Source organism: Mus caroli, unplaced genomic scaffold, assembly GCF_978045245.1.
Source record: "Mus caroli unplaced genomic scaffold, Mus_caroli_1 scaffold_17, whole genome shotgun sequence".
Taxonomy (NCBI): Eukaryota; Metazoa; Chordata; class Mammalia; order Rodentia; family Muridae; genus Mus; species Mus caroli.
In genome coordinates this window covers 29,314,749-29,342,309 of record NW_028227272.1, presented here as the reverse complement: position 1 = coordinate 29,342,309, position 27,561 = coordinate 29,314,749, and the positions used below count along the sequence as shown (strand labels likewise).

The window sequence follows — 27,561 nt, the reverse complement described above, 5'->3', positions numbered from 1 at the left end:
TCTGTGCTAGCTTATAAAGATATATATTTAAGATATAAATATAAAAATGAGACTGGAGAAAATGATTTCATGAGGACCAACAAGACTGTTCAGTGGGTAAAGATATTTGTGCCAAATCTGATGGCCTGGTATTGATGCCTGGGACCCACATGGTAGGAAGAGAAAACCACTTCCTCAAGTTGTCCTATAAAGCATGTATGCACACCACTCCCTTCAAAGTTAAAAAAATAATTTTGCCAGGTGGTGGTGGTACATGCCTCTTCAATCCCAGCACTCTGGAGTCAGAGGCAAGGAGCTCTGTGAGTTCAAGGCTATCCTGATCTACAGAGTGAGTTTCAGGAACAGCTAGGACTACACAAAGAAATCCTATCTCAAAACAAAAACAAACAAACAAAAAACCCCAATTACTTGTTAGTTCAAAAATAAACATCTTTTGTGAGAAAGGGGAGAACTGGAGGAATTATTTTTCATATGGACCATGAAATAAATACATGGGTCTTCAGTCCATTTCCTAGCACAGAATTCTAAAAATCCTTGGAATCCTCAAAATGGTGTCATAAGGCATGCAATTGGGATTGGCTAATAGCCAATCTAATAGCCATAGCAGCTTTGAGGATGGACTTTGATCACCTGAAAGACCAAAGCGGATTAGGAAAGGGTAGTAATATTAAAGGTTAACTAATTATACATAAGTAATGAAACATACAAACCAGAAATGACAGGCTTCAGAGAACTCAAAAATCAAATGTGGCCGGGCAGTGGTGGTGCACGCCTTTAATCCCAGCACTCGGGAGGCAGAGGCAGGCGATTTCTGAGTTCGAGGCCAGCCTGGTCTACAGAGGGAGTTCCAGGACAGCCAGGGCTACACAGAGAAACCCTGTCTCCAAAAAACCAAAAAAGAATTACTCAGGAAATCAATCAAGTCAAAGAAACAGCAGGTTGCTAAGTTTAAGAAGCTTTCTGAGACTCTTCACCCTCTTCAACTACAAGCACACCATCAAGCAGCCAAGTCCTACCATTCTTTCTATGCCCATTGATAAAGTCCTACTACAAATTGCTTCAAGAACTCTGCTCTTGGTCATGCTCCTTTCTGAAAAACATTTAAACCAGAGTGAATATAGCTTTATTAATGAAAAGTGAGAAATAGCACCTGATAGTGGAATCATTATCTTCTTTTTTTTCAGTCACACAGTTTTATATTGTTAAAATACCTAGCTTTATTTTTTTTCACTTCTTAAAACTTATTTTGTGTGTATAAGGTATGTGCATATCACAGTATGATCCAAGGACAACTTGAAGGAGTCAGTTCCCTTCCACTAAGTGAGTCACAAGGATTGAATGCAAATCATCCTGCTTAGGGGCAAGAGCCTTTATCCACTAAACTGAGAGACCAGACCAGCTTCATTTTGGGTTCAGGCTCCATCTTAGAGAACCTGACCTAAAGATGAATTTGAGTTAACTAACAAGCTGGCACCTAGCACTACTCTCCTGGTCACTCCCTAACCACCACCAATCAGGAGGAAAGCAGAAGTTACAGTTGTGCCTAAAGATACTTATGAAAAGTTTATGGTTTGGATCCCAGCACCAGTCAATCATTTTAAAGGGCAACAAATTAAGGCTGGAGAGATGGCTCAGCGGTTAAGAGCACTGACTGATTTTCCGAAGGTTCTGAGTTCAAATCCCAGCAACCACATGGTGGTTTACAACCATCCTTAATGTCATCTGACTCCCTCTCCTGGTGTGTCTTGAGACAGCTACAGTGTACTTACATATAAATAAATAATAAATAAATCTTTTTCTAAAAAAAAAAAAAAAAAAAAAAAAAGGGCAACAAATTCCATAATAGCCCCCATCATATGTGTGGCAAGCTAGAAACCTCATTTGCTTGCCTCTGTAAATGCTTGCTTGAAAATGGGGTCCAGACTTCACCGTCCTGTGTGCTGCATCAATGACAACAGTGTATGTAGCCTGAGCATGGGCTTGAATAAAGACCCTAGTGATTGCATCGGAATCAGCTCCTTGTTCACAAAACAGATACAACAAAACCATCTCACCAGTACCCTTGATACATTTTTTATATAGCAGAATAATTAACATGTCATTCTTTTCTATTTCCTTTTCAAAAAAATCATAATCTCTCTTGATGTGCATATAAGATATATGAGATCTACCTTAGCCAGGAGGCTAAGGCAGGATCAACCTAAACCACAGAATCCAATCCATTCAAATAGGAAGGAGATGGGGAAAACCTTCAAGTGACAAATGATCACTGCATATGAATTTTTACTGCCACCTTCCCACAATCTCCTCCTACCAGAATGCCAATGACATCTTAATTTGTAGATTCTGGATAAAATAAAGACATTGTGAGCAAGGCATGGTGGCATATACCTGTAATCCCAACATTTGGGAGGCAGATTAAGGATTATAAAATTTAAAGAAACCCTGAGCTAGAGCTTGTCTCAAATAATAGACAAACAAAACCAAAACAAAACCCTAAAGCATGCCTAAACTCTGTGGACTGCCTATCTCCCAAAAAAACTGGCCTGAGATTAGGATAAAATTTGTAATAATTTCTAAAGTGGCATTATACATATTTCTGCCATCATGATATATTGTGAGGCAGCACTGTCAGCATTGATTACAGAATCAAAATACTAACCAACTCTGAAAAGCACTGAAGATGGTTTATATTCTATAGTATTAAGTATCCATCCAAGACTTATTTATGTAAAAAGTAAGCATATCATTATACAAATCTGCTTTCATATTTAACGAATGGAAAAATTATATGTATGCCAAAGAACTGCTTTACAATAAGTATCTTGGCTCAGCAAGATTTCTCAGTGTATAAAAGTACTTGTCAAACCAGCCTAATAACCTGAGTTAGATTCCTATAACCCACACTGGAAGGATAAAACCAATTCTTGAAAATTATTACCTGACCTCTATAAACACACTGCATGTAACACCAACTCCCCCTGCTTCCAACCTGCTTCAACACAGACACAGAAAGATCAGGAAGGTGTTGTATACCTTTAACCTGAGCCCTGAGTTAGAGATGAACCTGGTCTACATAGTGACTGAGTTGTAGGCTAGTCAAGGCTGTGCAGTCTCAACAATAAATAAATAATATGTAATAGTAATTAAATTAAAATTCTTGGTGTGAGGACATAGGGGTGCTTACCCAGTAGGCACTAAGCCCTGAGTTTGATACCTGGCACCACATAAAAGATGGGCATATGATGGTTTGAATGAGAGCATTCGTCATTGGATCATATTTGCAAACCTGGTCTCCAGCTGGTACAACTTTTTGGGAAGGATTAGGAGGTATGCCACTGGAAATGAACTTAGAAGTTTCAAAAGCCCTCTGAGTATCCATGATAATCAGAGACAGCAGGAGTCTGTGAGGTGAGGGTGTGTCAAATAGCTCAGCAAAATTGAGAACTCTGTGACCTTCAGGACAGTCCTTAAGATTGTGGGAAAGAATGCTGAAAACATGAGTTCAAAAAATATATAATTTCTCCACTATGCAAAATATAAGGGCTCAATATGATTTGTATAAGGAACAGAGGCAAGCTGCACTATGAGCAAGCTTGTCAGAAAGACACTAAGGAAGAAGTAAAGAGATTTAAGGAGTGGTGATTGAAAGGTAAGGACTCACTAGCTAAGTTTTTTTGTTTATGCTTACAAAGACAGGCAGATTCCTGAGTTTAAGGTCAGCCTAGGACAGAGGGAGTTTGGGTCCAGGCCTAGGCATCATAAGAATGGTCATTTCAGGGAGGGGTTCCACCCAGCTATCTTATTTTCTGAGCTTATGCTTGAGCTTGGTGTCTCTAAGAATAAAGGAGCTGGGGTCATGGGATGCTGAATGATGGGATGATCAAGAGGGAACCTGGGAGTGGCTATTAGCCCAGAAACCTAGAATACCCAAGATACAACTTCCAAAACACAAGAAAATCAAGAAGGAAGACCAACGCATGGATACTTCATTCCTCCCTAGAATAGGGAATAAAATATCCATGGAAGGAGTTGCAGAGATAAAGTTTGGAGCTAAGACGAAAGGATGGGCCATTCAGAGACTGCCCCACCCGGGGGTCCATCCCATAATCAGCCACCAAATGCAGACACTATGGCATACACCAGCAAGATTTTGCTGAAAGGACCCTGATATAGCTGTCTCCTGTGAGGCTTTGCCAGTGTCTGGCAAATACAGAAGTGGATGCTCACAGTCATCTATAGGATGGAACACAGGGCCCCCAATGGAGGAGCTAGAGAAAGTATCCAAGGAGCTGAAGAGGTCTGCAACCCTATAGGTGGAACAACAATATGAACTAACCAGTACCCCCAGAACTCGTGTCTTTAGCTGCATATGTAGCAGAAGATGGCCTAATTGGCCATCATTGGGAAGAGAGGCCCCTTGGTCTAGCAAACTATATATGCTCCAGTACAGGGGAAAGCCAGGGCCAAGAAATGGGAGTGACTGGGTAAGAGAGCATGGTGGGGGGAGGGTATAGGGGACTTTTGGGATAGCATTTGAAATGTAAATGATGAAAATACCTAATTAAAAAAAAAAAAAAGAGGGGACCTGGGGTAATGGCTGAATTGGTAAATAAAAGACTGAGCTTTTGATTTGCAAGAGATGAGCTACCTGGAGAGTATACCTCTTCCTCAGAACCCCTCTCCAAGCTGAGGCTGGTCCTTAACAGGTCATGGTATCTCATTATAGCAATAGAAAAGGAACTAAGGCAGTGATACAAACCTGGACCCCAGCACTGGAAGGTAGAGGCAGGAAGATCAGAAGTTCAAGGTCACATTCTCATATACCAGATTCAAGGTCAGCCTGGATTTATATAGATATTTGTCTCAATAATTAAATTTGATTTACTAGCTAAATATATTTCACTGTGTATGACTTTACGTACCTATGTACCTAGGGTCTTGTAAAAAATTTTGTCAAACTGAGCATGGCCTTTAATCCCAGAACTTGGGAAGCAGAGGCAGATGGATTTCTGTGAATTCAAGGCCAGCCTGGTCTACAAAGCAAGTCCAGGACAGCCAGGACTCTGTTACATAGAGAAACCCTGTCTCAAAATACCAAAACCAAAAAAACAACAACAACAAAATTGTCAAACTAAAAGAAGTCACCAGGTCTAGAAAGGAGCCCAGCAATTAAGAACAGAGGGCCTGAGTTCTCAGCATCCTTAAGTCAGCTCCCAACTATCTGTGCAATTCCAGTTCCAGGAATCAGATACCTTCTGATTCTGAAAGCACAAGGCAAACACGCAGACCACACACACAAACATACATGCAAGGAGGCAAAGCACTCGTGTACATAAAATAAATCTATCATAAAAAGTTTGTAAAGAGGAGGAAGTCTAATTCTTGGAAAAGTTGAAGCCCTGGCAGCAAACCAAAAAGAAACTGAAGTGCCTGGGGATGAAGAGGTATAAAAGTTAGAATCAGGCTGGGTAGTGGTGGCCTGCCTTTAACTCCAGCACTCAGGAGACAGAGGCAGGAGGATCTCTGTAGATTCTGGTCTATAGAATCTGTTTCTAATTGTGGCTCAGCCTTTGATCCCAGAGCTTTTTGTTTACTGTAAACAAGGAATTGTGGTGTGGCTCAATCTTTTATTTATACATCAATTCAGCCAAGTTTCAAGACAGACCTGGCGATACAGAGAAACCCAAAACAAAACAAAGTTACAACCTCTAAAAACTGCATGTCTAGTTTCTATACCCAATAATAATGGGAAAACATTCTACATATTCCTTTCTGTACATAGGCAAAGGAATGTATATAACACACAAAAAGAGCTGGGAAACTCCTCAGATAAACTTGGTTCTAAATCATAATCATATTCTTCACTGGTTGTATGATTAGGAAACTTACTAATTTCTCTAAGCTTTAGTTCTCCTAGTTATAAGATGGAAATACTACCAACTTCATGAAGTGCTATTGTGAATTTCTAAAAATGCATTATGAGGGCTGGAGATGGCTCAATGGTTAAAAGCACTTGCTCTTGTTCAGTTCTCTGCTCCAACATGTGGCTTATGACCATCCTTAACTCTAGTTCTAGGGTTCTAATGCTCTCTTCTTCTTCTTCTTCTTTTTAATTTATAATATGTAAATACAATGGGCTGGAGAGATGGCTTAGCAGATAAGAGCACCGACTGCTCTACCAGAGGTCCTGAGTTCAATTCCCAGCAACCACATGTTGGCCCACAACCATCTGTAATGGGATCTGATGCCCTCTTCTGGTGTGTCTGAAGAGAGCAACAGTGTACTCATATACATAAAACAAAACAAATAAATAAATCTTTGTGGGAATGGGTGGGTAGGGGTGTGGGAGGGAGAGTATGGGGGACTTTTGGGATAGCATTGGAAATGTAATTGAGGAAAATACCTAATAAAAAATAATAAATAATAAAAAAAATGTAAGTACACTGTAGTTGTCTTCAGACACACCAGAAGAGGGCATCAGATCACGTTACAGATGGTTGTGAACCATCATGTGGTTGCTGGGATTTGAACTCAGAACCTCTGGAAGAGCAGTCAGTGCTCTTAACCACTGAGCCATCTCTCCAGCCCCCCTAATGTTCTCTTCTGACCTCCACAGGCACCAAGCTTGCATGTAATGCACAGTAATACATTCAGACTAACACTCATATGTTGCTGGATATTTGATCACATTGTAAACCCTGAGATTGTGAACTGTAAGGATCTGTTTCTAATTGTGGCTCAGCCTTTGATCCTAGAGCTTTTTGTTTACTGTAAACAAGGAACTGTGGTGTGGCTCAGCTTTAGCACATAGCTTTTTTTTTTTTTTTTTTTGGTTTTTCGAGACAGGGTTTCTCTGTGTAGCCCCGGCTGTCCTGGAACTCACTTTGTAGACCAGGCTGGCCTCGAACTCAGACATAGCTCATAGCACAATCTAGAGCTAAATAAAGTCAACCATAAGTCAAGAGCAAGCAACCAGCTGATAGGGAGTGAACAACCAAACAGGAAGGAGGGCCTTTAAGTTGAAGGTATCTAAGACAGCGTGGAGAAGGAGAAAGAGCTCTTTCCTTCTGGGACATCTGTGGAGTAGGAAGGTCAGCTTTCTCTGCCTCTCTGAGTCAGCAGGTTTTCACCACAGTCATCTGACTCCTGAGTCTTCATTGGTAAACTCAAATGGTTGGGGTTTTTGTATTTAAAACACTCATACACATAAAATTAAAATAAATTTATCTAGTTTTTAAAAAGAAAATGTACATGAGGGCATAGGGTACAGTTTAATATCAGAGCACTAGTCTAGCATGTATGAAGTCCTACATTTGATCTCTGAACAGAAATGACAGGAGGGACCAGCAAAACCAAAGGTTTCTCCTGCCCCTACCTCCCCAGCACTGGCACTGGCATGCTGAGTATGCTCCACTACACTTGGCTTTTTGTTGTTTGTTTGTTTGTTTCCTTGAGGCAGGATTTTTCCATGTAGTCATGACTGAACTGGAACTCACTCTGAACACCACAGGATCACAGGTATGAGCCACCATATCTAACAAACATGTGGAAGGCCATTTTTGGTAAGTAAGAGGCAGTATACTGTCATTTATTGTAGAGAAGCTGCGCTGTTATAACAAACTGAAAAAGCACTCCCCAAATCACCACATATACCTTCATTTTAGGCTTTAATTCTCAACAACTATAAAAATAAAGGTGTGTTAAACCATTTTAAAATACTGAAATCTGCAGTATGTTGTTACTCAAAGGAAAGTAGTAACACAAGAGTAAGTCTTTTGTAATAGATTCAAAAGTTCCACACCACTAGAAATTCATACCTCAAATCCTAAAAGACATCTCCGTCCCAAATAATAGGAGGGAGTAAGGGTTAATTGAAAAGGGACAGTGAAGGGCTGGAGAGATGGCTCAGAGATTAAGAGCACTGACTGTTCTTCCAGAGGTTCTGAGTTCAATTCCCAGCACCCACATGGTAGCTCACAACCATCTGTAATGGGATCCAACGCCCTCTTCTGTGTCTGAAGACAGCTACAGTGTACTTATATACATAAAATAAATAAATCTTTAAACAAACAAACAAAAAAAAGGGACAGTGAAGAAAGTAGGAGGCTATGTGATAAAGGTTAACAAACTTTATGAATTTTTCAGTTTCTAGCCCCAATAACAATTTTTGGTGGAGCTGCTCTAAAAAGTAAGACTCCATTGTTACCACAAAAATCATACTTTTTGATTTTGATGAGATTAATAAAATAAACTTGAGAATTTTAAAACACCTATAAACGTGTTTACATTTGTCTGAGATCCTAGTATTATAAACAGCAGCAAAATAGCACCCAGGGATCTATAATCTAGGGTACAAGTCATATCCTACAGCTTGTCGCCACATGTGACATTTCCTTCCAATGTTTTAGGGTTGCTAATAGTGAAACAGGGTATTGCTTAACCTAGCCTGGGACACACAATTTATGAGAAGTGATTTCCTTGATGCTTGCTATCTCTTAGTTTCTCCCCTTTTCCATCAATGCAGAAACAACTCCATACCTGTACAGTTCATGTCTCCACCACAGCTGGCAAAATCAAGGACTACTCCAAATATATATACAGTCCTTATGCCAATTTGCTGTATTACTTTTGGTATCAATACAAGGACTTAACTATCATTGAGGAACCAAAGAGTAACAATATTAAAGAAGAAAACAGAAAACTGTGGAACATAGTGGTTCACATCCATAATCCCAGCTCTCAAGAGGTAAAGGAAAAAAAGAGAATTTGAGGATTAATAACAAACTTTTTTTTTTTAACAAAACCAAAAGGCATACAGAAAAGGCTACCGTTTTGTTTTGTTTTGTTTTGTTTTGTTTTGTTTTGTTTTGTTTTGTTTTGTTGAGACAAGAGTTTCTCTGTGTAGTCCTTCTTCCAACACTTTGTAGACCAGGCTGGCTTTAAACTCAGATCTCCCTGCTTCTGCCTCCCTATTGGGATTAAAGGTGTACACCACCACTTGGCTACAAAGGTTAATTTTTGGTTTCAAGTTTACCCCAGCAAAGGTTAAAAAACAGAAAAAAGAAAAGGTAAGTCAGACTATTTACCAGTGCAAATGTGAGTGGGCAATCATTGTGAAAAACTGTGATCTTAACAATTAAAACCTCACCAGTCTTTTCTTTTTTATTATTTTCTTTATTTACATTTCAAATGCTATCCCTAAAGTTCCCTGTACCCTCCCCCAACCCTGCTTCCCTACCCACCCACTCCCACTTCTTGGCCCTGGCATTCCCCTGTACTGGGGCATATAAAGTTTGCAAGACCAAGGGGCCTCTCTTTCCAATGATGGCCAACTAGGCCATCTTCTGCTACATATGCAGCTAAAGACAAGAGTTCTGGGGATACTAGTTAGTTCATATTGTTGTTCTACCTATGGGGTTGCAGACCCCTTCAGCTCCTTGGGTACTTTCTCTAACTCCTCCATTGGGAACCCTGTGTTCCATCCTATAGATGACTGTGAGCATCCACTTCTGTATTTGCCAGGCACTGGCATAGCCTCACACAAGATAGCTATATTAGGGTCCTTTCAGCGTTATCTTGCTGGCATATGCAATAGTGTCTGGGTTTGGTGGGGTAGTCTCTGGATGGTCCATCCTTTCATCTTAGCTCCAAACTTTGTCTCTGTAACTCCTTCCATGGGTATTTTGTTCCCTATTCTAAGGAGGAATGAAGTATCCACACGTTGGTTTTCCTTCTTCTTGATTTTCTTGTGTTTTGCAAATTGTATCTTGGGTATTCTAAGTTTCTGGGCTAATATCCACTTATCAGTGAGTGCATATCAAGTGACTTCTTTTGTGATTGGGTTACCTCACTCAGGATGATATCCTCCAGATACATCCATTTGCCCAAGAATTTCATAAATTCATTGTTTTTAATAGCTGAGTAGTACTCCATTGTGTAAATGTACCGCATTTTCTGTATCCATTCTTCTGTTGAGGGACAACTTTAGTACAAACCTTTTGTTTACTTTTTTTGTTGTTTTATTTTAAGACAAGGTCCCATTATATAGTCCAGGCTAGCTTTTAACTCAGACTCCAGAGTTCTGGATTATAGATAACATCACCATATCAGCTAAAACATTTTTTAAATGTATATGCCAGCTCTTTCCTCCATCTTAGTGCCTGTGAATGTTGCTAGGAACAGGATTTCTAAATGGAAAATTTGTCTAGAAAGCTAGCTATTAAGTGAAGTCTTGAGAACCAAAGAGAACACAGAATTTTTTTTTTAATATGAATGGCACATCTTTTCTTTTTTTTTAATAAATAAGTACACTGTAGCTGTCTTCTGACACACCAGAAGATCTCATTACAGGTGGTTATGAGCCACCATGTGGTTGCTGGGATTTGAACTCAGGACCTTCAGAAGAGCAGTCAGTGCTGAGTCATCTCACCAGCCCAAACACAGAATTCTTAAATTGAAGATGTTTCTGAGATGAAACTGAGTTCTACTTGGACAAGAGATATGCTCTTATTATAAAACAAAAACAACAGTGAATTCTGAAGGCAAACCAAACAAAACCAGAGTAATCCGGGGGAAAGGTAACTCAGGCCCATGAAACAGTGACAGGTTCCTGCTACATTCTCAAGTAATCTTGCAAAGGCCACTGGTCAAAGAATTTGTGTGATGCTGTAACCCTTCCAGATTTAAACTAATAAAAAGTAAATAAATAAAAGTGGATTTATTTATTTATTTATTTATTTATTTTTAAAAAGTATACATCAAAACTACACTTAGTAAGTATAGGGAAGGGAACAATTAAATCAAACTAGAAACAGCCAATCCTTCACTGCACTAAGGAGCAACATGCCAGTGACAGATGACAAATACCAAGGAAACAAAGAATAAGGGAATGTTCTGCCATTACCTTGACCACAGCTACCCAAAGTACACACTTGCTGAGAGAGCCTTGCTGCCTGACAAAGTAACACTGTCATTTGAATCTAACAAAAGTTGAGACATCAGAGTTTTATGAATGGTAAATATTACTGTATATAAAAATACCTGTAACAATAATCACTGGGGAAATTTAAATTAAATCCACAACTATATTACACTTTATTACACACTTAAGAAAGGGCTTGCAGCCGGGTGTGGTGGTACACGCCTTTAATCCCAGCACTCGGGAGGCAGAGGCAGGCGGATTTCTGAGTTCGAGGCCAGCCTGGTCTACAGAGTGAGTTCCAGGACAGCCAAGGCTACACAGAGAAACCCTGTCTCGAAAAACCAAAAAAAAAAAAAAAAGAAAGGGCTTTAAAGAAAGACAGTCTAAAATACCAAGTGCTCACAAAAATGAAGAGAAGGAGCTGGAGAGATAGTTCAGAGGTTAAGAGCGCTGGCTGTTCTTCCAGAACACCCAGGTTCAATTCCAAGCACCCACATGGCACTCACAAAAATGCAGAAAACTGGAACTCTCCTGAACTGCCCAGCAGAATGCTAAATGGCACAGCAGGTTTTGGGAAACAATTTGGCAGCATCTTATATTTATTCATGTAAATATCCAATAAATAAGCCAGTAGAAATTTGTATAAGGTTGTGATGGTTGATCTTCATTGCAAATTTGGCTAGATTCAGAATCACCTAGGAGATACACCTCTAAGTATCTTTGATAGCATTTCGAGAGAGGCTGCTCTGAGAACAGAAGACATGTCCTAGTACCATGCCATGGGGTGGGGTCCTGGACTAAATTTTAAAAGCAAGAGTATCCAGAATTTATCTTTAATGTAGACTTCCACCACCATGCCATCCCTCAGGCTAAGAGGCTAAGGCAAGAAGATTCTAAGTTTGAAGCCAGCCTCAATTACATAAAAAAGTTCAAGGTCAGTCCGTGCAAAATAATGAAATCTCCTTAAAACTGATTTAGACATATATAACCCAAGTCAATTTGCTTCTCTGAAACAGTTTCTTGGTTATGTAACCTAGAAAATAGGTCAAGATTTTCCAAGATCTTCCAGACCACCACCACCACCACCAAAGATTTTCCTTCTTTTCTAGTGAGAAAAAAAAGAGGGATATGAATGTGTGTACTCATTTGAGTGTGTGGAGGACAGAGGTCAACTTGAGGTTTTGCTCTTCAGTGGGTATCTACTTGTTTTATTGTTCGAGACTGGGACTCTCACTGCACTCCTCATTTAGCTTGGGATGGGGGTGGGAGAGCTGGTTGGCCAGTATGCCCCAGGGATCTTCGCCAGTCCCTGTCCCCGCAGACCTAGGATAACAAGCATGCTGACATTTCTCCCTAAGTTCTAGGTGCTGAGGATGGAACTCATGCTTTTGCAACAAGTGCTTTCACAAATGAACTATCTCCTAACCTCTGTCCCCTCTGGTCATTTTCACTACCTAATCCTGGCTGGCCTGGTACTAGGTACTGAACCACAAGTAGCTACAAATGAGCAGCAATTTCCCTTCTTCAGCCCTCCCCAATGCTGGGATTACAAGCATGCAGCCCATTTCAAGCACAACTCTATATATAGAGTTCTGACTTCCTGCAGTGCTTATCTGATATCTGAGATACCACCACACTTGTAATGTCTAGTGTCATTACTCTCCTGACTTTTTTCCTACATCTCTGGTTTAGTCTTCTCTACACTTATTTGGTAGTTTCCCCTTGTTTTTGCTTCAGCTTTATGCCCTAGAAACCACATTTCCACATACTGCTCTATCCTTTAAAATGTCACTTTTATTCATATCCTTATCAGCCACTAATATGACAGATTTTTTTTTTTTTTTTTTTTTTTTTTTTTTGGTTTTTCGAGACAGGGTTTCTCTGTGTAGCCCTGGCTGTCCTGGAACTTACTTTGTAAACCAGGCTGGCCTCGAACTCAGAAATCCGCCCGCCTCTACCTCTGCCTCCCAAATGCTGGGATTAAAGGCAAGTGCCACCACTGCCCGGCCCATATCTGTCTTCTTTTATTCCTTTTGTTTTTTTGTTTTTTGTTTTTTTTTTTCAGATTTTATTTATGTATATGAGTAGTACCCTGTCCCTTTCTTCAGACACACCAGAAGAGGGCATCAAATCTCATTATAGATGGTTGTGAGCCACTATGTGGTTGCTGAGAATTGAACTCAGGACCTCTGGAAGGACAGTCGGTACTCTTAACCTCTGAGTCATCTCTCTAGCCCCAGATTTGTCTTCTCTACAGGCCCAAGTATTCACTGACTTACTTAACAGCTCTATTAGTAACACCAACTAGCAGCCCACACTTATCCAAAAACTGAAGCTAATCCTCTTCCCAAACCTATTCTACAATGCTGTATCTTCACAAACAGTACTGTTACACATCTAGATGTCCAAATCAGATCTTAAACTAAATTGTGACTCCTCAGATTTCTTTCTGTATTTTTTTTCTAAACAGGATTTCTCTGTGTAGCCCTGGCTGTCCTGGAACTCATTCTATAGATCAGGCTGTCCTCAAACTCATAGATAGATCCACTTGCTTCTGCCTCCTGAGTACTAGGATTAAAGGCATGCATTAACATCAGCCACTGTCTTTCCTGTATCTTTTAAAGTTTACTTTTCTCTGCTCCCTTAAAGTAGAACATTTCTTGTATTAAAGCAATGGGTATGTAGCATCTCTCTTCTCCACTATAGCTAAGAAGCTCTTTCTTTTAAAAGCCCAAACACATAATAAAGCCAAGATTCCCTAAGGGGCTTATGGCTCTTTTAACTGCCTAAATTTTTAAAATAAATTTTAAAGATTTATTTTATATATATGAGTAAAATGTAGCTATACAGATGGTTGTAAGCCTTCATGTGGTTGTTGGGAATTGAATTTAGGACCTCTGCTCGCTCAGGTCAAACCTGCTCACTTAGGCCCAAAGATTTATTTATATTATGAGTACACTGGCTGTCTTCAGACACACTAGAAGAGGGCATCAGATCTCATTACGGATGAGCCACCATGTGGTTGCTGGGATTTGAACTCAGGACCTTTGGAAGAGTAGTCAGTGCTCTTAACCACTGAGCCATCTCTCCAGTCCCGTGAGAGAGCTTTCAATGACTTAAAAATCAGCACTAGTGTCTGCCCCTGCCCTGGCCTTGTCTGATCTGACCAAGCCTTTCCACTTATTTGTGGAAAAGAGCCAGGGCATTGCCAGGGGCAAGGTGACCTAAAACCTGGGCCCTTGGTGATGACTAGTGGCCTACCTGTCTAAACAACTGGATTCAGTGACATCAGGATGGCTTAACTACTTGAGACTCAAAGCAGTCACTGCTCAACTGACCAAGGATGTGGATAAACTAATCCTAATGCAGCCTCTGACCGTAACTACCCCTCAGGCCATAAAAAGAGTCCTTAAAAGGCCCCTTGATCAATGTATTTCAAGTGCTAGGCTGACTCACTATCAGTCTTTGTTATTAAACCACCCCTGAATGTCCTTTGCTCCTAGCACCTCTCCAAACCCTGACATTCTTCAGGACTGGGTATGGCTTTAATCCTAGCACTATAGAGGTAGAGGCAGGTAGATCTTTGTAATATTCACAAACAACCTGGTCTACATACTCTACTGTTTCAGGACAGCAAAACTATGTATACAGAACCTTCTCCCAAACCCAACCCCCAAAAAGTTGTATGTATGGGTGTTTTTGTTTTGCCTACATGTATGCATGCTTAGCATCCTCAGAGATCAGAAAAAGGTGTCAGGTCCCCTGGAACTGCAGTTACAGATAGCCATAAGTGATCAGGTGAATGCTAGAACAGCAGCCAGTGCACTTAAACATTAAGCCATTATCCAGCCCTCCTCTCCCATTTTGCAGCCCTAGCTGTTCTGAAACTTCTTGTAGACCAGGATAGTCTCGAACTCAGAGATCTGCTTGCCTCTACTTCCTGAGTGCTGGGTTAAAGGCATGTACCATCACCACCTGACTTGAACTGTCTTAAAGCCTGTGCCATCACACCCAGCAAAAGCACCTCCCCCTTTTTCCGAGACAGGGTTTCTCTGTGTAACCCTGGCTGTCCTGGAACTCACTTTGTAGGCCAGGCTGGCCTTGAACTTAGAAATCTGCCTGACTCTGCCTCCCAAGTGCTGGGACTAAAGGTGTGCGCCACCATCACCGGGCAGCCCCCATTTTCTAGTCTACATTAATCCTTATTTTTGGTTGCTAGTTTATTTTTTATCTATTTTTTGTTTTTTGATTGGTTGGTTTTCTTAAGGGTCTTATGCAGCCCAGTCTGCCCTTGAACTCACTACACAATGGAGGGCAGCCACGAACTAGTACTGAAATTACAAGTATGTGCCACTGTGGTGGTTAGCATTTTGTCTAAGCTCCACCCTACAGTTACTTGGCAAGGGCCAGGTATGCTTGACTCACTATAAAAGGGGCTGCTCGCCCTCTGACCCTCTGCCCTCTTGCCTTCTTGCTCTCCCTCTGTCCTCTGATCCACCTCTTCCCATTCTCCTTGCCCCAACTCTCCCCTCTCCCCCACCTTCTCCATGTGCTCATGGCTGACCTCTCTACTACTCTTCTCCTCCTCCTCTCTCTCCCCCTCCCTCTCCCTCTCCCTTTCTCTGTCTCTACTAACCTCTCAACTCCCTTCCCCATACCCTGAATAAACTCTATTCTATACTATACTGGCTTGTCCCCCCAGGGTGAAGGGATACCTCAACCTGGGTCCATGGAGATACCCCCTTCCCCCACACCTGACTACACCTCCACCAAACATCCCTTATCTTTTTATAAACACAACAGTGTCTGCCTTTTATTTTTTACCTGCTCTATCTTTTTACGTCTTGAATTATTCTGATTATATGTGTAAATTTTGTATATATGTAACTAGACACCAGCTGAAGGTTGCTGTTAATGGAATAATGCCAAGGAAAAACAATTAAAAAAGAAACTTGCTTTCCCAGAATTGATCCAATACTACATTATTTTTTTATGTTTTGAGAACTATGTCTGATCTCTGATGCTAGGGTTGGATCTAGATAGTTGGAAAGCTGATATGACTACTTTTTAAAAGATTTTTTTAAATTACTTTCATTTTATGTACCTTGGTGTTTTGCCTGCATGTGTGAGGGAGTCAGATCCCCTCATGGCAGACATGAGGCTGCCATGTGTATGCTGAGATTGAATCCTGTCCTCTGGAAAAGAAGCCAGTGTTCTTTTTTTTTTTTTTTTTTTTTTTTTTTAAGATTTATTTATTATATGTAAGTACACTGTAGCTGTCTTCAGACATTCCAGAAGAGGGCGCCAGATCTTGTTGCGGATGGTTGTGAGCCACCATGTGGTTGCTGGGATTTGAACTCTGGACCTTCAGAAGAGCAGTCGGGTGCTCTTACCCACTGAGCCATCTCACCAGCCCAGAAGCCAGTGTTCTTAACCACCGAGCCATTTCTCTAGCCCTTACTACGAATATCTTTAAATGTGGTACAATTATAAAATAAGAATAATAAAGGATGTAATTCAATTGGTACTGCTTGCCTAGCAGGCACAAAGCCCAAGGTTCAAGTACCACCATGTTATAAATTGTATGTGGTAGTCAGACAACCATAATCCCAGTACCTGGGAAGTAAAAACAGGGAGAGCAGGAGTTCAAGCTAACCCCTCACACCCCCAGCTACACAGTGCATTCAAGACTAGCCTACACTGTGCAAGACCATGTCTCAAGCTGGGCAGTGGTGGGGCACGCCTTTAATCCCAGCACTCGGGAGGCAGAGGCAGGTGGATTTCTGAGTTCGAGGCCAGCCTGGTATACAGAGTGAGTTCCAGGACAGCCAGGGCTATACAGAGAAACCCTGTCTCGAAAAACCAAAAACAAACAAAAAAAAAAAAAAAAAAAAAACATGTCTCAAAACAAAAACAGTATTTAGTAGGACTCATTTTCTACTTCTCTCTTTTGTTAATTTTTTTTATCACTCTGTGTGTGTGTGTGTTTGTGTGTGTGTACATGCTGAGGTATACATAGAGGATAGCTCCTCTTCCACCACCTGAGTTTGGGGAATGAAAAGGTCAGCAGATATCTTTATCTGCTGAGCCAATGGCACACAACCTAGTTTCCTTACTTAACCTTAGATAACAAAGGTAAACTCTTCATAAGTTCACATAAGACCACCAAATATTTAAGATGTAATCGTAAGTGATGTGTCTGAACTCTGTATTATGTATACCATGTATACAGAGACAAATATATAATTTGTCCCAGACTTGGGAGGAAGAGGCAGGGGGGCCAGCCTGAATACACAAATGAGGAATATATATAAAACAGATGATACTGCTGTGGTAATACTGAAGAATTAGTTTCTGCCATTATCCCCAAAAAACTTCATAGTGTCATACATCTTTTAACTTGTTTTTGTTTTTTTGTTTTTAGAGAAAGTGTTTCTTTGTGTAGCCCTGGCTGTCTTGGAAGTCAGACATCTACCCTTGTCTCTCAAGTGCTGGGATTAAAGGCATGAGCCACCATGGCCTGGATGACTAATGTTTTTTAGATTTGTTTTTAATTTATTTATGTGTATGAATGTTTTGCCTACCCCTAGTCTTCAGCTCACACAACATATACATTCCTGGTACATTCCAAGGCCAAAAAAGGGACTGGAGTTACTAATGGTTGTGAGCCATCACGTGGGCCTATCTGCCTTTTTTTTTTTTTTCTTAAGAAAGGGTCTCACTATGTCAGACAGGGATCCAAATATCTTCCTGAAGCTGGACATGGTGGCACACATCTTTGATCCCAGCACTCGGGGGAGAGAGAGACAAGAGGATCTCTGTGAGTTTGACGCCATCCTAGTCTACATAGTGAGTTCCAGGATCGCCAGGACTTCTCAAAGAGACCCTGTCTCAAAAACAAAACAAAACAAAAACCATCAAAGATTTCCCAACTCAACCTAAGAAGGCCTAATTACATACCACCACATCAGGTTTAATCAAGTTTCAAATAGTTCATCACAATCTTCTGAAGAGTCCTATTATTTATCAGTAGAAACTCAAAACTTGGCCAGGCAGGATGATATACACCTTTAACTCCAGCAAGGGGTAAACAGAGGCATAAGCATGCAGATCCTCTTGCTCAAGGACAGCCTAGTCTACAAAATGAGTTCTTGGCCATGAGTTCTTGGCCAAGAGTCACATAGTGAGACCATGTCTCAAAAGCAGAAAGGAAGAAAGGGAAGGAGGGAGGGAGGGAGACAGGCAGAGAGGGAGACCTTAAAGTATAGCTGTGTAGCTCAGAAGCAGAACCACACCCAGCATTCACTCACAAATGATTCCCCAAAAAATACTTGCAACTTTTGGGGGACAGCTCAGTTGCAGAGTGGGTACTTAACATATTCAAGGTCTTGATCTTAATCCCCAGCACTAAATAAATAAATGAAAAAAGAAAGGAAGAAACAATCATCTAAGGAGCCAGGTATGGTGGCTAGTACCCATAAACACAGCAGACAGAAGCTAAGGCAAGAGAATTCAGAGTCTGAAGTCAATCTGGCCGGGCAGTGGTGGTCCACGCCTTTAATCCCAACACTCTGGAGGCAGAGGCAGGTGGATTTCTGAGTTCCAGGCCAGCCTGGTCTACAGAGTGAGTTCCAGGACAGCCAGGGCTACACAGAGAAACCCCGTCTTGAAAAACCAAAAAGAGGGCTGGAGAGATGGCTCAGCAGTTAAGAGCACTGACTGCTCTTCCAAAGGTACTGAGTTCAAGTCCCAGCAACCACATGGTGGCTCACAACCATCTGTAATGAAATCTGACTCCTTCTTCTGGAGTATCTGAAGACAGCTACAGTGTACTTACATATAATAAATAAATATTTTTTTAAAAAAAGTCAATCTCTGCCCAACAAAACATCACTCTGAAGGATTTTTTTTCTTCTGTACATTTGCAGAAATCATTACCTACAGGGAACTTCAATCTGATCCAGCAACACAGAGGACTAGGCCAAAAACAAGATGTACAGACTAAGCTTGCAAACAAAATAGTATTAAATTTATTTCAAGGCATTTTGGGTCCTGTGTATATATTTTGAAAATGTCCCATAAGAAATAATGTGAGAGCCAGGCTTGGTGGCGCATGACTTTAATCCCAGCACTCGGGAGGCAGAGGAAGGCAGATTTCTGAGTTCGAGGCCAGCCTGGATTTCAAAGTGAGTTCCAGGACAGCCAGGGCTACACAGAGAAACCCTGTCTCAAAAAACCAAAAAAAGAAAAGAAAAGAAAAGAAAAAAAGAAGAAGAAATAATGTGAGGTTAAAACAATTGAGTTTCCAATTCACAGATGAAAATAAATAGTAACTTGCCCAAAAATCCTAAGATTAAATAGTAAGACCTTAAACTATATTTATAAAATCCAAAGAAAGATTAATATTTCTCTGTGTGACTCACTAGATTTTTTTTTTTAGGCAAGCAATGTAGCAATATTAACTTGTATACACAGAAATCTAGTTTCTTTCCATAATGTTGGTTTGGTAAGGCACTGGGAAATCCACATGTTACTATAAATACAATAACCCCACCACAAAGCTTAACAATATTTCAGTTATCTTACTTTTCACCTCAATTTTATTACAAATCTTGTTTTACCAGCTTTGACATATTTCATGTGACAAGACAGAAAACAATGCATCAGCCATTTTAATTATCGTTGCCGAACAAAAAATAAAACTAGCTTCAATTATAAAACTGCAAATAGCATGTATTGGTTAAAATAAAGATCTTACACATCAGACTCAAGAACACAAACTAGAAATATTCTCCGCATCAAACAAAGTATTATCAAAGAAAGGATAGTCCTGTTGAGAGCGGGAACTAACTTTCTGACCTCTTTTCAAAATGACAAACTAGAACAGCAAAATCACACTCAGGCACATGGAGTACTGTTCTCTCAAATCACTCCACAGAGAACTTCATCATTTGCTCCGCCCTCTAATAACTCATGCAAAAAAAGTTCAGCACCATCGGAGAGAAACAAGACATAGCGCATTCACAGAATGGCTTAGAGCCTTTCCTCCCGGCGGGTAAGAGAACCTGCGTTTGCCCTTCGCCGGGGTTCGAAGGGAAAGAGAAACCTAGGCCTAAGGTTTCACGGATACTGACATCTAGAAACAGATTTCTCTGCAAGAAGTTTCTGCCGCCATCCCCATTTTATCAGCAAAGACTCGGGCGCCATCGTCTCGAGGTTTGGTTTTATTATGAGGAGGTGGGAAAGGCCACCAGGAGTACTTTAGGCCTCCCACACACACACACACACACACACACTAAGCTCAGGGGTTCCCCCCCCCCATTCCTATCTGAAGCCCTCGGTCCCTAAGGTGCCCCTCCGCACCCCTTGTTCCCGGCGGCAAGTCCCCCGGGATGTGTGAAGGCGCAGCAGAACCCACCCGCCTCACCGTTAAAGCGAGACGGCCCTCACACGCCAGGGCCACCGCCAAGGCTCCGGGGGGGGGGGGGGGGGGGGGCAGCGAGGGGAAGGGTAGGCCAGGGAGGAGGGACAGGGAAGATGACCTGGCCGGGAAGAGAGGATGGCATGGGGGGAACGCACTGCACCGCCTGGTCCGCGGGCAGCACGATACCGAGAGGTGAAGGAGGAAGAGGGCGGTGGCCCGGGTGCGGCCCCCTACTCCTCCGGCCCGCAGGTCCCGGGCCCCTGGCACCGCGGGCTCGGCCCATCCCCTGTTCTGGACCGGCTGGGGGCGTGGGGGGCCTGTCTGGGAATAAGGGGAGACCGAATCCAGGGACTGAGGGGCACGCGCAGGGTGGGGGCGGGGGAAGCCTGCCTCCCGCCCGAACCGCAGACCCCGGCCGCCGCCGCCGTCGTCGTCGTCTGTGCCTCAGGAGAGGGCAGGAGCTGAGGGGAGAGCCCGAGTGAGGAATGCACGAAGGTGAGGCGAAGCCCCGGGCAGCCCGGACAGCCTCCCCGTAGCCGACTCTTCACCTTCCCGTAACCGCGTCTCTTACCGGTGATGGCGGTGAACTGCTGGATTAACCCCTTCAGCGCCGACGACGCCGCGGAGCCCCCGTGGGCAGCCATCTTACCGCCGCCGCCGCCGCCGCGGAACAACAACACAGACACACACGGGGCTCCCTCCCCCACTCCGCGGCGTGCTGTGCGCAGGCGCACTGGCAGGCCCGAAGCTCCGCCCCCTCCCTGTAAGTGCGGGTTTTGCGCAGGCGTACTCTCCGCTAGTTGCCGCTGTGGTTTGAAGCCTGTGCTGCTGGCTGGTAGCTATTCTTTTGAAACATTTGGTGCCTTCTCTGAATTCCGGAGATATCCTCCTAAGTACCGCATTGAATCCCAGCATCCGAAAGAATCTTCAGACCTGAAATACCAAGCCCTTAGTGAAACGCTCAGGGTTTCACATAAAGTAGGTATTTTGTTTGGATTTATGTGACGTTCGTGTGTTTCTTAAATTCTAAAGTGTAAGTTAATAGCTTAGTAAAAAATGAACCAGTCTATAGTAGACTTTAGTAAATGATTGTTCACTCTGTTTTTCTTCAACAAATGTCTCAGTATGTCTCCCCCCAGGCTCATTCTTACTTTCTAAAGATATTAAATCGGGAGTGGGGGGGGTAAACAGATATATGCAGATACAGTAAATAAAATATTTAAAGAGAACACTGGAAAGCGGTCCTGAAAACACTGATAATAGTTACAACTAAAAAAGAACTTGATGAGCCGGGCAGTGGTGGCACATTCCTTTAATCCCAGCACTTGGGAGGCAAGAGGCAGGCGGATTTCTGAGTTCGAGGCCAGCCTGGTCTACAGAATGAGTTCCAGGACAGCCAGGACTACACAGAAACACTCTGTCTCGAAAAACAAAACAAAACAAACAAACAAAAAACACGATGAAAGAGGCATTTAGGAGAGCTGGTGAGATGGCTCGGCAATTGAGAGCACTGACTGCTCTTCCCAAGGTCCTCAGTTCAAATCCCAGCAACTACATGGTGGTTCACAACCATCCGTAATGATGTCTGATGCCCTCTTCTGGAGTGTCTGAAGACAGCTACAGTGTACTTACATATAATAAATAAATAAATCTTTAAAAAAGAAAGAAAGAAAAAAGAAAGGGACATTTAGCTTAGTTTTCATACTTTATCTTTAAATAAGGTAATAGTGTGTAACTTGCACAATACTTATTGTATTGCTGGTGTGTCAACTTGACACAAGCTAGAGTCATGAGAGAAAAAGGAGCCTCAGGGGAGGAAAAGCCACCATGAGATCTAGCTGTATTTTCTCAGTGAGTGACTAGTGAAGGTGAGCCCGCCTATGGACAGTGCCATCCCTGGGCTGGTGGTCGGAGCTTTTATAAGCAAGCAGGCTAGCACTCCATGGGAAGCAAACCAGTTAACAGCACCCCCCCCCCCTCACCATGGCCTCTACCTCAGCTCCTGCCTCCAGGTTCCTGCCCTGTGATTTCAGTGGTTAAAAGTATAAGCCAAATAAACCCTTTCCTCCCCAACTTGCTTTATGGCCAAGGTGTTTCATGACAACAATAGAAATCCTGACCAATTTCAGTTATTTAGGATAGTTTTTATTTATACTTTGATGGTTTCATATATGTTTATCAGGTATCTTGATCATATCCACCTCCACCTCCTGACTCATTTTCCCCTGGACATTCTTACACATCCCTCCCACTTTCACGTGCCCCCACCCCCCACCCCCCACCCCCACATCAACTCCATTGAGCCTAATCCATGAATGCTACCTCCTGGATAGCTCTTACCAGCTTGATCTTGGGTGGGTAACCGTAACTGCAGTGAGTTCTTGAGTGTAGCAGCCTTGCCATGTCCTAGAGACAACCCCTCTCCCATCCTCCCGCTCTGCCCTCTCCTTCTTGTCTGTCTCTGAGCCTTGATGAGGTTAACATAGATGCCACAGTTAGGGCTGAGCACTCAATAGTCACTTTCAGCACTTGACCAGTTTCAAGTGTTTGTATTCATCACTGGTTAGGCCACCCTGGAAAGAAAGCTTCTCTGGCCAAGGCTGAGAGCAGAACTTATTAATGGACATAGATATAACATTTAGAAGGGAGTTTGAAAGTATGTCTAGGCTGGGTGGTGGCAGCTAGTGTTTAATCCCAGTGCTCAGGAGGAAGGAGCAGTTGCATCTCTATGAGTTCGAGGTCAGCCTGCTCTTCACAGTGAGTTCCAGGACAGCCAGGGCTACACAGAGAAACTCTTGTCTGGAAAAAAAGAAAGAAAATACGTTCATTTAGCAAAATGACAGTAGTCGATTCCCCAATAAGCCCTATGTGACTTCCTAAGTTTTTTTTGTTTTTTTTGTTTTTTTTTTGGTTTTTCGAGACAGGGTTTCTCTGTATAGCCCTGGCTGTCCTGGCACTCGCTTTGTAGACCAGGCTGGCCTCGAACTCAGAAATCCGCCAGTCTCTGCCTCCCGAGTGCTGGGATTAAAGGCGTGCACCACCACGCCCAGCTTTTTGTTTTTTGTTTTTTGTTTTTTGTTTTTTTTTTTGGTAACTTCCTAAGTTTTTGACCAAGTTTACATTACATACATTCCTCCCCATGAAGCAAGCCTCTAATCAGAAATCAAGTGGTTTCCCCCATGACCTTCAGACCAGTAATGCCCCAGTGGATATCTCGCCTGGCAGATCCGTTTTCTAGCACTCAGGGCTCCTTGCTGGATAGCACCACTAATTGTGTGTGGGTCCTGAAGCCCACCCTCCACACTCGGCATACACAGCGCCTTCCCACCCTATGAAAGCCATCAGGGAGAAACTCTTCAGGTCACTTCCAGCTTTTCTGTGTCCTGAAAACAACGTGTGTTGTGCTTTAAGCAAAAAAAAAAAAAAAAAATTTTAATTGTTTTTTTTTTAATGTGTGTATGCCAGTGTGGGTCTGTTTCCATGAGTACATTGTCTGCAGAGGCCAAAAGAAAGTGTCAGATACCCTGGAATTAGAGTTACAGACAGTTGTGAGCTATTCAATGTGAGTGCTTAGAACTAAATTCAAGTCCTCTGCAAAAGCAGTCAGTGCTCTTAACTATGGAGCCTCCCTGATAACAGGTAAAACGGTATTCCATGCCGGGCACTGAGATTTTCATTTGATAATTCATGTCTTCTGAGGAAAGTATTGTCCATCCCTGCAAGGCACCTGTGCCCAAACGCCTCCTTTTTTTTTTTTTTTTTTTCAGAATTATAAAGTTGTGGGTTTCTATAAAGTTATTTTTTTCATGTATTCTTTTTTTAAATATTTATTTATTTATTTATTTATTTATTTATTTATTTATTTTATGTATGTGAGAACACTGTAGCTGTACGTTTGTGAGCCTTCATGTGGTTGTTGGGAATTGAATTTTTCAGGACCTCTGCTCTGAGTCAACTCCACTCACTTCGTCCCTGTTCTCTCCAGCCCAAAGATTTATTTATTATTATACATAAGTACACTGTAGCTGTCTTCAGACTCACCAGAAGAGGGTGTCAGATCTCATTATGTGTGGTTGTGAGCCACCATGTGGTTGCTGGGATTTGAACTCAGGACCTTCGGAAGAGCAGTCAGTGCTCTTAACCACTGAGCCATCTCTCCAGCCCCAATACAGTTATTGTTAATTGCATTTAAAGAATGTAAGCATTAGTATACAGCTGAAGCCATTTTACTATTTTATTCAGAATATAAACAAGAGAAGGACCAGCAAGATGGTGCTTGCTCCATGAGTCTGATGATCTGAGTTCAATCTCTAGTCCCCACAAAGGAATGAGAGAACCAAGTCGCTGTGTGGGGTTCAGTGAGATGGCTCAAATGATAAAGGCACTTTCTGTCAAGGCTGATGACCTGAGTTCAATCCCCAGAGCCCACATGACAAAAAAAGAGAACCAATTCCCACAAATGTCTCTCCTCTCCTTCTCCCTCTCCCTTTCTCTTTCCCTCGTTTATTGGTTTGTTTGAGACAGATTTTCTCTCTCTCTTTTTTTTTTTTTTTTTTTTTTTTTGGTTTTGCGAGACACGGTTTCTCTGTGTAGCCCTGGCTGTCCTGGAACTCACTTTGTAGACCAGGCTGGCCTCGAACTCAGAAATCCACCTGCCTCTGCTTCCCAAGTGCTGGAATTAAAGGTGTGTGCCACCACGCCCGGTGAGACAGGTTTTCTCTATGTAGCTCTGGCTGTACTAGAACTCTGTAGACCAGGCTGGTCTCAAACTCAGAGATCCACCTGCTCCCGCCCCCGCCCCCGCCCCAGCCCCCGCCTCTCCAGTGTGCTAGGAATAAAGGTGTATGCTACCACCACCCAACTCCACATATTGTCTCTTGACTTCCACATACATGCTCTGTTCCTCATGCATGCACACATGTGTGCAACCTCAAGTGAATGCACTGGCTCATGCACACACACAAATTGATGTGTAAAAAAAGAAAAAATCAAGCCAGATACACACATTTGTAATAACAGAATTCCTACAGCAAGATGGGAAGCAGAAAGAGAAAACAGCAGACTCTAATGTCTGGAGTAATAGCACAGCAGAAATGGGAGAGAGCCCCTGACTCAATAAAGTGAGAGATAATTAACTCCCAAAGCTGGCCTCCAATGCCGGGTTTGGATCTATGTCCGGTTAGTGACATAGGGGGTCACTACACGGTAATTCTAGTTCTAGGGGATCCACTACCTTCTGATCTCCACAGCACTAGGCACCCATGTCTTATGTACATACAGACAAAACAGTCATGCACATAAAATAAGTAAATCTAAAAAAAAAAAAAATTCAAGTTGTTCTCTGACCTCCACATACATACCTGAGTGCCTGCATACATACACACACAGAGAGTAATCTTTCTTTCTTTCTTTCTTTCTTTCTTTCTTTCTTTCTTTCTTTCTTTCTTTCTTTCTTTCTTTCTTTCTTTCTGTATGACTCTGGCTGTCCTGGAACTCACTTTGTAGACCAGGCTGGCCTTGAACTCAAATCCACCACACAGAGGAACCTTGTCTCGAAAAACCAAAAAAAAAAAAAGAGTTTAAGTATGCAAAGCTGTTAAAAGCACCATTGCTCTTGGAGAGGACTCAGGTTTATTTGCCAGCACTTATACAACAGCTGACCTCCAGTCGCAGATCTGATGGCACTAGATACACACGGTACACAAACATTTCATGCAGCTCAAAACATCCATACACATAAAATTAAATAAATAAATAAATGGACATAATGTAATTGCACCGTCCTAATGTTGTAAATCAAAAATTCCAAGCCGGGCGTGGTGGCGCACGCCTTTAATCCCAGCACTCGGGAGGCAGAGGCAGGTGGATTTCTGAGTTCGAGGCCAGCCTGGTCTACAGAGTGAGTGCCAGGACAGCCAGAGCTACACAGAGAAACCCTGTCTCGAAAAACCAAAAAAAAAAAAAAAAAAAAAGGGCCGGGCGTGGTGGCGCACGCCTTTAATCCCAGCACTTGGGAGGCAGAGGCAGGCGGATTTCTGAGTTCGAGGCCAGCCTGGTCTACAGAGTGAGTTCCAGGACAGCCAGGACTACACAGAGAAACCCTGTCTCGAAAAACCAAAAAAAAAAGAAAAAAAAAAATTCCAAATCAGGGGGCGTTTCGGAGCGGGGCGGGGGCATGGGGGTGGTGAGTGTCTCGCCAGCGCCACTGACTGCTCCAGGCTGGACGCTGGCGCCATGGAGAAGTATGCTCCCGAACCTTCTCGGTGGCGAATTGTGGATGATTGCAGTGGAGCTTTCACCATGGGTGTCATTGGTGGTGGAGTCTTCCAGGCTATCAAGGGCTTCTGCAATGCCCCTGCTGGAATTCCACACCAGTTCAGAGGTAGTGTCAATGCTGTGAGGATCTGAGCACCCCAGATTGGAGGTAGCTTTGCAGTGTGGGGAGGTCTGTTTTCCACCATCGACTGTGGCCTGGTCCAGCTATGGGGCAAAGAACTCCATCACCACTGGAGCATTGACTGGAGCTGTGTTGGCTGCGCGCAGTGGTCCGCTGGCCATGGTGGGCTCTGCGATGATGGGGCGCATCCTGTTGGCCCTCATTGAGGGTGTTGGCATCCTCACCCGCTATACTGCCCAGCAGTTCCGCAATGCACCCCCATTCTTGGAGGACCCCAGCCAGCTAACCCCTAAAGAGGGATCTCTGGCCCCAGGTTATCCCAACTACCAGCAGTACCACTGAGGAAGCAGCTGCCTGACACACACACACACACCCGCCACCAAGGGAGCCACTTCTCAGTTCCCTCCCGGATGATCTACCTTCAAGGGAGGACTGGTTCATACATAGCCCTGAGGCCTTCACAGAGGGCCTCTATTCTACTCTCTGGTTTTGTGGTAGGGGTGGGGGCACCCCAGCAGCCTTGTCATATGGGTTCCCTTTTTGTGTCTTAGGGCATCCCAGCTTCACACATGTAACAGTTCTCTCACCCCAGAGCCCTCGTGTGGCACCCTGATGAATGTTTAAAGCCAGTTTTGAGATGTCAAAAAAAAAAAAAAAATTCTAAATCAGAGCTGGGCATTTGGGGGTCCACACCTTGAGGACAGCCTAGTCTACAGAAAAAGTTACAGGACAGCCAGTGCTACAAAGAACCCTGTGTCAAAAACAAAACAAACAGCCGGGCATGGTGGCGCATGCCTTTAATCCCAGCACTGGGGA

The 27,561-nt window shown here is 42.8% G+C and overlaps 1 protein-coding gene and 1 pseudogene across 4 annotated transcripts in view; one reads left to right on the top strand and one right to left on the bottom strand.

Moving 5' to 3' along the window:
- Window positions 1-21,060, bottom strand: part of Ubxn7 (UBX domain protein 7) — a 69,108-nt gene extending 48,048 nt beyond the window's left edge. For all 4 annotated transcript variants that reach the window (XM_085832417.1, XM_021185364.3, XM_085832418.1 and 1 more), the window contains exon 1: window positions 20,920-21,060. In XM_085832417.1, coding sequence (XP_085688543.1) covers window positions 20,920-20,992 — 73 coding nt within the window. In that variant the 5' untranslated portion in view covers window positions 20,993-21,060. The remainder of the gene's footprint in view (window positions 1-20,919) is intronic.
- Window positions 21,061-26,582: 5,522 nt separating this feature from the next.
- LOC110312028 (mitochondrial import inner membrane translocase subunit Tim17-B pseudogene) lies at window positions 26,583-27,090 on the top strand (annotated as a pseudogene).
- Window positions 27,091-27,561: the final 471 nt, after the last annotated feature.